A 13,942-nucleotide genomic window follows, 5' to 3' on the forward strand; every position below is an offset into this window, starting at 1 on the left:
AGAATGTAGGTTTTTTTATTGGTCTACCTTCCTACGAACGGTGTGTCGAGAGTATATATATATTGTGGTATTAATTGAAGTTTTTTTTTTAACTGACGACAGTGGCTAAAAAACGGTGTATTTGGGTTGCTACCTCCTATTAAAGTTCTACCCATTTTTATAAGATGATATTTTGTCATTGCATTATTGGGGCACATTCATTGGAGTGATTTCTTATCTCGACAAGACATACAGATTGAATGTTATTCACAAGGTCCTCCAAAAAAACAAAGTTGAAGAAACAACATAAATCATAGACAACCCAAAAAGCCGATTCACTCTATCAGCAAATATATATGGCCCGAAAAAGAAGTTAAAAGAGAATAGGCAGAAAAAAATGAACCATAGTAATGAACACACATACGCACGTCAAACAGCCGAAGAAATCTTCTTCTCTCTTTTTTCGGCTCTAAAATCAAAATATAGCCGAAAATGCATGCTGGGCTTTCTGTTGTACGTATATACATATACATATATTTATGCTGCAGACGACATGTTTGTGTTTATAAACCAAGCGAGCATGTGTCGTCGAGGTCGTATTTCTCTGTTTTTAACCATTACACTCAGTTTGTGTTCATCAGTTGTTTGAATAGGACGCTACAATTCTTCCAACTAGTTTTTGAAGCGAAACATAAGAAGTAGAGAATAAGAATCGATTTTGTTTTCGTTTTCGTTTTTTTTTTTGGTTTCTGTTGTTGTGTATTGACCATCTTATGCTCCATCCAACGAAAATAGATGTTGGCGATGGTATTAGAACTGTGTTATGTTGAACTTTCGTTGTGAGAAGAAACTCTAGCGAACCAACATGTTCATATATTCAAGTAAAAAATCGTAGTTACAGTGTTTTGAAGTGAAAACAAGTTTTAAATTCAGAAGAAAACAACAAAATCTAACCCGTTTTCTGTTGTGTGTACGTACATATGTTGTGTGGTCATTACTGTGCATAAAGTTTACTATATTGAAACACGAGCTAATTATAAGAGCGAACAGAAAAAACCATGCAATTCAACACTGTTATGATGAATCGGATATCCTTTCTGTACGTCATTTTGGCTGTATGCCAATTGCCAATTTCAGTGTGCGGCGAGTGCACTTCGAAAGACGATCGATCCAGTGTTTTATGTCTAATGAAGTCCATCGAACGATCGAGTGTTGTCGATCTGGAACCAGTTGTCGGTGGTACGCGAATGGTAATTAACTGTGACGAATCGCTGTTGCTGGAGAGTTCCATTCCGGACGGCTTTTTCAAACGACTGATCGGATTGGAAGAACTGTACATTGAGTCGTGCAAATTGTTACAATTGAAAAACGGATCATTTGACGGTTTGAATCGATTGCGAACGCTTAGCGTGAATACCAGAAACTCGGAATGGGGTCTCGGACATAAATTGGAACTGGACGAGGGTATCTTCGACGGATTCGATGAGCTACAATCGCTTACACTGTCGAACAATAACATGAGACAATTGCATCAGACGGTGCTGTGTCCGTTGCGCCGATTGACGAATCTGAATCTTTCGAATAACCGCATTCGTTCGACAGCAGATCTTGGTTTCGTGGAATGCGAACACATGAGCGAATTGAAAGCACTTGACTTGAGCGCAAATGATTTGTACACGTTGGAGAGCAATTGGACGATGGCGGACATGCGCAGTGTAGAGTCGCTGTTTCTGCAAGAAAACAATTTGACCAACATATCATCGACATCACTGGACAACTTAATATCAATGCGAGTGCTGAATTTAAGCTCAAACTACTTGGAAATACTGCCATCCGGTTTGTTCAACAAGACCAACAATCTGCAGGAGATCTATTTGCAAAACAACAAAATCTACCAATTGCCGTTGGATTTGTTCAACGACTTATCGGAACTGCTCGTACTGGACCTGAGTGGCAATCAACTATCCAGCCATTACATCGACAAAACAATATTTGGCCAACTGCATCGTTTGATCATACTGAATTTAGCCGACAATGCGTTGACTCGCATCGATGCCGTCTTCAGCGAATTGAATTTTCTGCAAATATTGGATCTGAAAAATAATTCAATCGGATTCGTCGATCAACGTGCATTCATCCCGTTGACCAATTTACATACGCTAAACCTGTCCGGCAACCGTTTGCACATCGTCAACAATGGACTGTTCAACGGACTCTTTGTGCTGTCACGACTGGTGCTCAGCAACAATTTGATTACGGTGGTGGAGTCGAGTGCGTTCAAGAATTGCTCGTCGCTGAAGGAGTTGGATCTGAGCTCGAATCAACTGATGGATATCCCGGAAGGTATTAGAGATTTACGAATGTTAAAGAGTTTAGATTTAGGCGAAAATCGCATTAGTGTCATAACGAACGATTCGTTTAAGGGATTGAGTCAATTGACCGGTTTGAGGATGATGGACAATTTGCTTAGTAACATCACGTGTGGTGTGTTGTACGATCTGCCCAAATTGAATGTGCTGAATTTGGCTCGGAACAAAATTCAGGCCATTCAACGCGGTGCATTCGATCGAAATGCCGAAATCGAAGCAATCCGACTCGATAAGAATCTACTGACGGACATCAATGGGATATTTGCTACGTTAAACTCATTGTTGTGGCTTAATCTATCGGAAAATCAATTGGTCTGGTTTGATTTTGCATTCATTCCAATGAATTTAAAGTGGTTGGATGTGCATGGCAACTACATAGAGGCGTTAGGAAATTATTATAAATTAATGAGCGAAATAACAATAACAACCCTTGATGCAAGCCATAATCGAATTACAGAGATCGGTCCCACATCTGTTCCCAACAGCATCGAATTGTTTTTCGTAAACAACAATCTTATTCGAACGGTTTATCCGAACACATTCATCGATAAAATCAATTTGACTCGCGTCGATTTGTATTCAAATGCCATAAACAAGTTGCATGTGCACGCCGTTCGCACCGCACCAATGTTACTGAAGAAATCGGTGCCCGAATTTTATTTGGGTGGCAATCCCTTCGAATGCGACTGCTCAATGGGATGGTTGCATCATCGCAACGATATTGTGCATGTACAGCATCCACAGCATCCGAAAATTATGGATTATGATGCCATTGAATGTTTAGTATCGCATAAACGCGATAATCCGGTTCGTTTATTGTCCAGTCTGGGACATCAGGACTTTTTATGTCGCTACGAAACACAGTGTCATCCCACATGCCATTGTTGTGAACAGAAATCGTGTCACTGCAACATTAAATGTCCGGACAATTGCTCGTGTTTCCGTGATCAACAGGGAATGATTAATAACATTAATTGCGGCAAACAGAATGCCCTCTATGTGCCCGAACAACTACCCGCAGATGCGACCGCTGTGTATGTGGACGGGAACAATTTCCTTGAATTGAAAAATTACGTGTTCGGCACGATGAAGAAGTTAAAGTCACTCTATCTCAATAACAGCAACATTGTAACCCTTCAGCATCACACGTTCGCTGGCTTAAGCGCACTTCAAAAACTTCATCTCGATGATAACAAATTGACGGCACTGTATGGTTATGAATTCGACCAACTGCACGGATTACGTGAACTCTATTTGCAAGACAACTTGTTGACATACATTGAAAATTCCACTTTCGCTCCACTAATCTATTTACAAGTCCTTCGATTGGATGGTAATAAAATCTCGACATTATCCGCATGGCAGATGCAATCAACACACTTGACAAATTTAAAATCCCTGACACTGGGACAGAATGTATGGAGCTGTGGCTGCGAATTTTTGCAAGAGTTTATCACATTCGTTTATGACAGCGATGTGGTGGTGAGGGACGCAAGAGAATTATATTGTGTTGACGGAGACGTTCGACGCGTTATAAATTCCAATTTAACAATGTTGTGCAAGGGTTTCGATAGTGTCATATTACCGGAAGGCATCCCACACGGCTATGTTCCTCTGCTGGCATTTTCGCTGACAATTATTTTCGTACTAGCTGTACTCGTTGCGGTTTTCACCGTCAAGGAACAAATGTGTTGCTCGTATGTTAGCAGTAACGAAAAGCATGTGCCCAAAACATTGTACGATGCATTGATAATGACTTCACAAGAAGACTCCGACTATGTTTATCGCAATTTGGTGTCGGAAATAAAACACCAAAAACCCTCATTCCGTATCGGCATGCAGCACAAGAATGTTGTCACACCGAATGTACCCGGCGTTGCTCACCGATCTGGTAGAATAATCATATTTCTGTCGAATAGTTTTTTGCAACATGAATGGAAGAGGCCGGAGGTACGTTCAGCCATTTCGAATTCATGGATGCCCGGCAAGGTTATCATTATTCAAACGCCGAATGTTATCTTCGCCACCAATCACGACAGAGAACTTATCAATAACATCGGTAAAGGCATCATTATGCTCAAAACGTGGGAAATCGATTTCGCATTCAAATTAATGTACGCTCTTGACAATCCGCCCAACAACATGCTCATTCGCGAAAGCAACGATAAAATATGGAAATCTCATAATTCGAAATTAGTGAACCCGTATGCGTGCATCGTTGACGGTTTCGATGATCCGCACAAAAACGATTCATATTATTCGGCGGCCACCGCCGAATCGGTATTCTCGCACAGTCCCCCTCCATCCATGTCACAATCGTCGGCAATTATGAAACACAATCATGTGTACGCTGGTATCGATTCCGACTATGGTAGTGTGACGAATGAAGATTCCATTGTGAGCGTACATCGACCGATTGCACAGGAATCAGATAATGGACATAGTGGTGGCGAAACTGATGTTAGAACTGGGGGATTTCTGGTTTGAATGGGAGGATATTAAATTAGTTTTTACTGAATGAAACTGTGATAAAGCAATAATATATGATAAATTGACCAAGTTGACCATTCATGACTGTATAGAACGATCTTCTTGCAACGATAGCAATGACAAACTGTCTCTATAAAAAAAAGTTCTTCTTACCACAGACTTCAATGCATTTCGTCTGAATGTTATCTAAATTTAAAATCATCAGAAACAAAATTCTGAAATCTATTCATGCACCACTCACTCTATACTCAAACAATTTTCCCACAAAAATCCGTGTCTAATGAAAAAAATGTGCCCGCAAATTCATCTTGCATTGAATAAAAGGTCCTAACATCATAACGACAAATATTCACTAAGGAATACCATGCACACCACACACATCTATGTATGTCGTCCATATAAATACAAACTGTCGTAACCATATTCCATGTAAATTGTCTCATCGTCTTCAAAACCGAAAAATCCTCGTTATTTATGAGAAACATGTTATTTTTCGTAACTGTCCCAATAGAATAAATTCTTTAAATAAAAATAACGAAAAAAGTAAACCGAAAAAACATCTACCTGCTTTATCCCGTTGTAGCCATACAATGATAGAGCTAACACACACTTATCATCCAACTAAATAAAATTATGTTAGATTTCATGTTGAAGCAAAAGCAGAAGAAGAAGAAGAAGAAGAAAAAAAAACATTCGAAACCTCAAATGCCTACCTCACAATTTAATATTAATTCCACAAGTCTCTGAGTTTCTCAGCGGTATATTTCCTTGTTGCTTACACACAAAAACATTTTTATAAATTTATTTCTTTGTCAGAGAAGGTTTCATCATGTTATTTTTGTAGTTTTGTGTCATTTTGAATTAGACGTTTTTTTTTCTTCCTTCAATCCTCTCAACAAAAAGGTATAAATTATACACAAACACAAAAGCAATCAAAACATATAATCAAGAAATAGGAAAAATTTGAATTTTGTTCTACATTTTTCAGTTTCGAAATCGATTTTTTTTTCTTCTATCTCGTAACTCGTAAGGATACACATGTACTCGGAGCGCTCAAATAAGTTACATAATTATAGTAAAAAAGATATTATTTTTTCCAACGATATTTTCAACTTGTTTTATATAGAAAATGGGACAGGGAGTTTAAGATTAAGGTTATTAAAAGTCGATTTTCTATTTCGCTTTTTTTTTTTAAATGAACTGGTACTGACTGAACGGTTGTATGTTATTATAGTTTCTAATTTATTTAAGATTTAAAAGACTCGATGTTATTATATATAATTCATATTGAATTACAGTCTTTTCTGTTCAACTAATTTCTTCAGGATACGTTACGCACAACTTTTTTTTTTGATGATTATTTTTCAACATTTTTGCCAAATGACTAACTGACAATGAAGCTAAAAGTGAGAGTATTTTTTGTGCCTAATCAGAACGAACTAATTTATATACATAAAATGTTTAGCATTCTAAGATTATTTTTAAAGTAAGTTTAGCGTATGAATTAAAATAAATTATGAAAACTACTCAACCGCCAAAGATGAACATTAAAAATAAAATAAAAAATAAAATAAAAATTTTGTTGTCATTTTCGTGGAAGAAGGAAACACATGGGGTTTCTGCCTTTGCTTCGCAACTTTCCCTTTCAACTATCTACAATTTTTACAAAATTTCTCATAAAATTCTGAGCGAACAGGTACTCGCATTCCTTCCAACATTTTTTTAATGGTTAAATATTTGAATAAATATTTTGACAAAAATTGGACGTGACCGGTTGTTTTAAGCAAAAATGTAAGTAAAATAAAATGGTTGGACCTGCCTAGAATCTTCGATATGGGAATATTAAAATCTCCGTACAACGCTGCTGCGAGTAGTTAAACAAAAAATAGTTTCCAATAAATCATCAAAAGAAACAATTTATTGGAAGCCCGGAAGAAAATACCGAGGGGTCAACGAATTCCAAACCGGATGTGAAACGATCTATTGATTCTGTACGAATAATGATTTTGGTTTCCTTGTGAGTTCCCATGGGGATATCTCGAACGTTTTAACATCCGATCTCCACAGTCAATTTACCCCTCGCAATAAAAATTGCATTTTCAAAGAAGTTTCATCAATCAATATTGCTCCGTTGTTCAATGTACAAACATTTCAAATGTAAAATCTGGATACTGCGCCGAAGATCTACCGTATAACTGTAGATATCCTTAGCAGCGCAAGTTTGACATAAAATTCTTTTGTTTTCAGACCTTTTCCTATTGTTTTGAAATGTCACACTTGTATTGTGAAAGCTACGCCATTTGATAGATTGATTCATTTCAATCATCAAAATTACGTAACTTTCGCAAGTTTGATATTTTAACCTGTCATAGACAGCATAGTTTTACTATCTGATCTGTTACTTCACTTGATAGAAGATTTTCAGAGATTTATTTCAGAAATCTTTTACTTCATTTGTTTTGAACATGCCTTTTGCAATATATGACCTCACTAGTTATAGAGCTTGTCGTTTATTATTGCTGTTGTTGTTGGTAACAGATGACAGCCGTCTGTAACAGGGTAAAACATTTGGGAAAGGCCCAAAGACAAAATAATTTTATGTCAAACTCGCGTCGCCATGTGTATCTGCAGTAGGGTTACAAAAAGTTCGACCTTCGGAAGAGGTTGCAAATTGAAACGTGTTCATTTCAGAAGTGCACACGTTACACTGTTATAGACGAAAAGTAATTTACATTTGTAATTTGGCTCCGTCGTGTTCTCAAGATGTGAACAAAACGAATTTACATTTTCCATAAAAACAAACCCTTGTCAAAACAACGCCCTGTCGATAGTGTTTCGAATTTTTAATTTATTATTCAATTGCTTTTTGCTGTTGGCTTTGACATACAATAATTTCCGCCTTCCCATTCAAAACATCTAAATAAGGAAATTCGGTTCCATAATCTCAGCCGAAGCGCCTCACCAACAAACCATTCTGTAATTCTGTAATTTTAAACGAAAGGGTTGTCCGAGAGTGTACATCATAAATTTTATGTAAATTCGAAACAAACAAACAAACACGACGTTTGAGAAACGAAATATAAGGTGGAGTACATTGTTGAATGGAAATTATCGATATACATAATGGTACGTACGTTACATTCGATTCAAAATGCTGATCGTATTGTTGTGAGTCGGAGAGACGAATTCAATCAGAGCCACAGCCGTTTTGTTATTACAGAGATAAATTGTAATATTATTTGTGTGTGAATAGTTCGAACCGAACTATCACAGACAATCTCAAGTGGTTTCTGTAAGTAAATTGATAATGATGTGTGCCGTCCATAAATTTTCAGCCGGCGACGACCAGATCATAGTTTTGTGTACATTTTTGTGCGCTGCTACATTGAAAAAAGTTATCTTAACCATAATGGCATCTGTGGACATAAACAAGTCATACAATATTGGTGAGCACTTGAGCAACTCTGCATATTTCATACAGATGGGCATAATCATGGGCGCGCGTTAGCATAGCGCCCGTGACGCAAGTCCTATTACTAGAAAAAATTTCAAAAAAAATTTTTGTCGTAGACTGCAGAACCATATATACAGCAAATATTGAAGTTCTACAATTCAAAGACAAATGACGCCAAATTACCATTAAAAAAAACTAGGCGTCCGTACGAGTTCAACGAGCTATCACACGTTCTTGCAGCTTAAAATTTGGCCACGCAAAAAATCTTCCAAGAAGCCCCATACATTTTGGTCGATTTCAGTACTTTAAACGAAATGAAAAAATCCTACGTTTCTTTGTTAGTCCGTCCGTCCGTCCGTCCGTGTTTCCTATCTTCTAAAGTCTTCTTTAGATTTTGTTGAAATTTTGGAAGTAGATTCTAGTCGTCATTCTAAGACATTCCAGAAAAAAAAATTTGGGGAAACCGGCCTCAAATTTTTAAATTTTTTTAAATTTTTTAAATTTTTTAAATTTTTTAAATTTTTTAAATTTTTTAAATTTTTAAATTTTTTTTAAATTTTTCAAAGTTAAAGCCGGAGCATTATAATTTTTTTAATCTTAGGATATGTTTTATTTGGTCGATTATACTCATTTAATTCATTTTTAAATAATTGTAGTTGTCGAAGAAATCATTTCGAAAACATTACAGTATAAAAGCTTAGAAGCGTGCATTTGAACGGATTACCCGCAGGTATACCGCGAGTAAACAGCTCTAATGCGCATGTGTAAGCTTTTATACTGTAATGTTTTCGAAATGATTTCTTCGAAAACTACAATTATTTAAAAATGAATAGAATCGATCAAATTATAATGCTTCGACTTTATTTAAAAATTTTAAAATTTTTCAAAATTTTTAAATTTTTTAAAATTTTCAAACGTTTCAAATTTTTTTTAAATTTTTCAAATTTTTTAAATTTTTCAAATTTTTTAAATTTTTCAAATTTTTCAAATTTTTTAAATTTTTCAATTTTTTCAATTTTTTTAAATTTTTTTAATTTTTTAAATTTTTCAAATTTTTCAAATTTTTTCAATCTACTAATTCTTCCAAAAGAACTGATATCAGTCAAAAACACTCAGAAGAGTAAAAGTGACGCAAGTCCCTGTGCATACTTCCAAAACAACTGATATCGCTGGAGGTGCGGCATTCTGCGCTTGTACGCAAAAACTGTAACAGCAAAAATTTGACCAAAGAAATTCTAGAAACAAAATTTTACCAACAAAATTTTGCGTCACAAGTGGCAGATGTTGAGGAAAGTACTTTTAAGAAATTTTTTAAAATAGGCAAGTATATGTCCTAATACGTCCGAACCATCTGCCACTTTGTGACGCAAAATTTTTTTGGTAAAATTTTGTTTCTAGAATTTCTTTGGTCAAATTTTTCCTGTTACAGTTTTTGCGTACAAGCGCAGAATGCGTCACCTCCAGCGATATCAGTTGTTTTGGAAGTATGCACAGGGACTTGCGTCACTTTTACTCTTCTGAGTGTTTTTGACTGATACTTGTCATATTCAACTAGACTCCCATTCGGTTAGACTGCAAAGTATATGAATCGTGATAAGTTCGTATCGATAAAATCTTGGCAAGTCAAGTGTATGTCAAGTAAATATTATCCGGCAAAACGTTATCGTCACATCCCACTTATAGCTGAAACTTTCGTCCTTTCGCATTAAAAATTTTCTAATAAAACTCAAGAATTTACTATACTTTCCCTGTCATTATAAACTTCACATTTCATACGAATTATCCAAAAATTTAATTTTACAAAATGTCACATGGCAAAGCTGGTTTTATATAACTTTAATCTGCCATTCCCTTGGATAAAGAATGAAATTTATTTTCGCCACCATCATCGACCTATATAGATGGTAAGGTTGAACTTATTTTTGTGTTCGTCGCCCCCTCCCCTTTCTTTCTTTCTTTTTTTTTTTGCTTTGGATTATGTTGGAAATTTTTGTATTCCGCATAGGTACTAACCCATTCTGATGATATAGTTTACTTTCAGTTCACAACTTAGTGCACCCAATCGATTATCCCATATAAAAGCTGACTACTTCAATTTATTCTCAATCCGTATAAGCTATTGTAAATTTTCAATCTGATAAGAATAGCTATTAGTATTGGATGTTATCGTTGAGCTTTTCAAATTATTCATACGAATAGAAAAGAAAGTTTTTTTTTCGGTTCGTTTTCGAAATTTCCTGAAATTTTGTTGCTGACTTTTTCCGTATATAAATAACTAAGTAATGAATAGAAAAGGGTGGAAAGTTATACATATATTCGTGTCCAGGACGAAAATTGTATTGTCAGACACTGGGAGTTACATTTTAAATAATTTTACATTTGGAAACGTTGCCGTGAATGACATTGATTGAAATCTCTTTTTATTTCACTACAATTAGTACCCCAACACAATTTGATTCGAATTCATTTCCGCATAAAAGTAATTCAGTTTGAGACTGCTGCAGCAGCAGCTACGATAAACTTTGACGATTGAAATTCGTTTTATTCACCAATTGCACAATTTCAACTTTTGTTACGCTACAAACGCATCTCTCGTTTTCATTAGTTTAATATGATTTCTTTGATATAAAAAGAAATTGCAGGATTGAAGTCAGGGCCTAATATTCACTAAGTTTCAATAAATTCATTTATCTTCACTACAGTCAGCGACTTTCAAATAAGTGACCTATTTCATTTCAGCTGTTTTTCCATTCTATTACCATTACCACTACACGTGCATGCGTGCTCAATCGTTTAAGTGGATCAGCTGACAATCAGCCGAAACAAAATGTAAAACTTATTTGAAAGTCTCTGACTGTAATTTTTCCTAAATAGTCTCCAAATAGTCATTAAATTTGCGTAAGTTTCGCTATATTTCCCTAGACTTTACTAATTTCTTGATGAAAATTCTAATTTTACGCCCTGCTTCAAGTTAGTCTTTGACTCAAAGAAGCTGGCACTACTTAAGTCCACAATAATTGAGACAATTGGGATCAAAATTCAGTCTATTTCATCTGTCAATGTGTTAAACGTCACATTGTTTATTTTTCCTCAATGCAAATAGTAAAATAGAATTAAGAAAAAATTACCGATTTTGTGAACATTTCACATAAAAGATTTTGTTTGACGTTTAAAACGTCACTTTGACAGATGGAGTAGACCGACTTTTGATCCCAAACGTCACAATTGTTATTTGCGAATTGAGTCCCGTTCAATACCGAGTTCTGGACTTCAAAGAAGCAGGCTTGTACCAAGCTGGAAAGTACCGCTATTTTCAAATGTTTTATGATCCTGTACTTGAGCTCTTAGGCTCTCAAAATTTTATCAATTCATCCACTGTCTATGAAGACCTGAACTAGTTTATTTTAGCTGGAAAGGTATTTTTATTCGGTGAGACCGGTAAAAACTTCGCAAGAATGAACGGTTAGTTTTGACTACCTTAAAAGCTAAAATTGTTGCACCGGCACAATACTACAAACACACCGCGCAAATAAATCATCATATAACCCTCGAATAAGCGCAATAAAATTATAAAGTTTCAGTTAGTTAGCAATAAACATTACAGTACAAATTGCAAGCAATAAACTTCTAAATATGAAACACAAACCGAAAATTGAGCCAAGAAAATATCTCAGAAGCACCCATAAAATAGCAAAATTCCTTCATGGTACGGTTCAAGAATGAGAACAAAATATTACGTCTCATGCCTGCAGTGAATTGCACATTGAACAAGGACATGCCTTCATCATAAAAATTCTGTACATTTTCCCTTCGATTCTCATAGTTTAATGTTTTCTTTTTTTACAATTTAAAAAAAATACACCCAGTCGAAACGAACAGTAGAGAGCAGTGAAAGACCGCAGGTCATATCGACATACCATTTTTCATCGGAAATTATTGTCAAAATATTTACTTTATCGTTAGGATAATCCGAAAAGATAAATTAAATAAAATGGGGTAAGCGGTATGGGGATACGGATACTCTATTGGCATGAAATGAATTTAGAGAAAGAAAAAATTGTAAAGGATTCAAGAAGGGTTAAAAGATTATTTCGAGTGCAATGCGGATGTTGTGTTTGCAACAAAGCTGCAATGCAAATTTTATTTAGGAAATAAAATTGTTGGGACAATGTCTGCCAGTTTTCGAATTGTAGAAATTGTAAAGTGCAAACAAGTTTCAATGGTTACTTCTTTCGTAAGGTAATGTTTAGATTTGTTGACCAGCTCTGGATAATATGATCATTTATATCGTAAAATGCATGTTCAAAAAATTGAAGTACAAGATTTGAAATCAACCGATTAATAATAAAGTTAGGGAACTTTAGAGAAATTTAGCGAAATTTAGTGAAATTTTTGAAACATTAGAAAACATTTTTTCGAAATTAGTGAAATTTACCGAAACTTAGTGAAATTTAGCGAAATATATTGAAATTTAGTGATTAAGATTAATTTATGAAACTGTTTCCCTGATTACAACTGACACTGACCTACTGACTTTAAACCTGACTGAAGGGTTTTCAAATTTAACGAGCCGTCAGAACAGTTGGAGCGTTTGCTGCGACTGAGCCCCGTACAAACCCGCACATCTATTGCGCACGTGACCCTACTTCGTCCGTCGCCCTACTCTTACCGTAAGCCTATTGCGCCCGTAAACGTCGTAAAATTCTTATGCAATGTGTACGTCTTAAAAATTGCGCATAGCGCAATTACGAAGCCCCGTACGACGTTCCTTTCAAAAGTAACACAAACTACACTTCCCACTGATCAGTGATTTTGGAATTATCATTTTCACCTATTTGTATTGATTTTACAAAAATCCAAAATGGCGGCCGACGGCCATTTTGTTAGGAGGTGGAAAGTACAACGTCTGCTTTACATTCGTTAGTACCTTTCAAACAAAAAAAAATTCATGAAATTCGGTTAAATTTTACTCGAGATATTAACAAAAAACACCACCTTCACTGTACGGCCGAGTAGCCACATATAAGCTCACTCCAAGAGACCTAGCTCACGCTCCGGTAAACCGAATTTCATAAACTTTTTTTTCCCTGATTGGTACGGTCAATACCTATCTAATAAATCAAAATCCATCTAAATCCGTTCAAATATGACTAACCTACAAGCAAAAACGGCTTGCCGCCCTGTACCTAGTTCACACCAAAGGGTCTAACTCACGAGTCGGTCATCCAATTTCCATAAACGTTTTTTTTGTGGATAGGTATTATAAATACCTTTCATTTGATGTATCACTTACAAGTGTAGCCTTTAAATGGCCAGAGAAATCTTTGGAAAACGTTAAAGCACTTATGGGGCCCCAGCTCTGGAGGGGTCGGCCCAAAATCGCCCATCTTCGAATTTAGCCTCACTATTTCAACTACCTTTCAGGGGAAAAAAAATTTTTTGAAATCGGATTTGATTTACTCAAGATATTGACGTGACAGACGGACAGACGGACAGACGGACAGACGGACAGACAAAATTTTTATTGCGGATTCGTTATCTATGAACATAGGCAAACACTTTGCCCTTACCGTCTGCTTCGAATTCCATCAATTACACACGGCATCGTAATCCTATAAGCCCCTTCGTACTTCGTACGGGGCTAAAAATC

General features: G+C 35.8%; 1 protein-coding gene across 1 annotated transcript; it reads left to right on the top strand.

Annotated features, from left to right (window-relative positions):
- Positions 1–596: 596 nt before the first annotated feature.
- LOC119083112 (toll-like receptor 7) lies at positions 597–5,223 on the top strand. The gene has a single exon (XM_037192747.1). The coding sequence runs from the start codon at positions 1,038–1,040 to the stop codon at positions 4,833–4,835; it is 3,798 nt and encodes a 1,265-aa protein (XP_037048642.1). The 5' UTR covers positions 597–1,037; the 3' UTR covers positions 4,836–5,223.
- Positions 5,224–13,942: the final 8,719 nt, after the last annotated feature.

The sequence above is a fragment of the Bradysia coprophila genome, unplaced genomic scaffold (assembly GCF_014529535.1).
Source record: "Bradysia coprophila strain Holo2 unplaced genomic scaffold, BU_Bcop_v1 contig_561, whole genome shotgun sequence".
Classification (NCBI taxonomy): Eukaryota; Metazoa; Arthropoda; class Insecta; order Diptera; family Sciaridae; genus Bradysia; species Bradysia coprophila.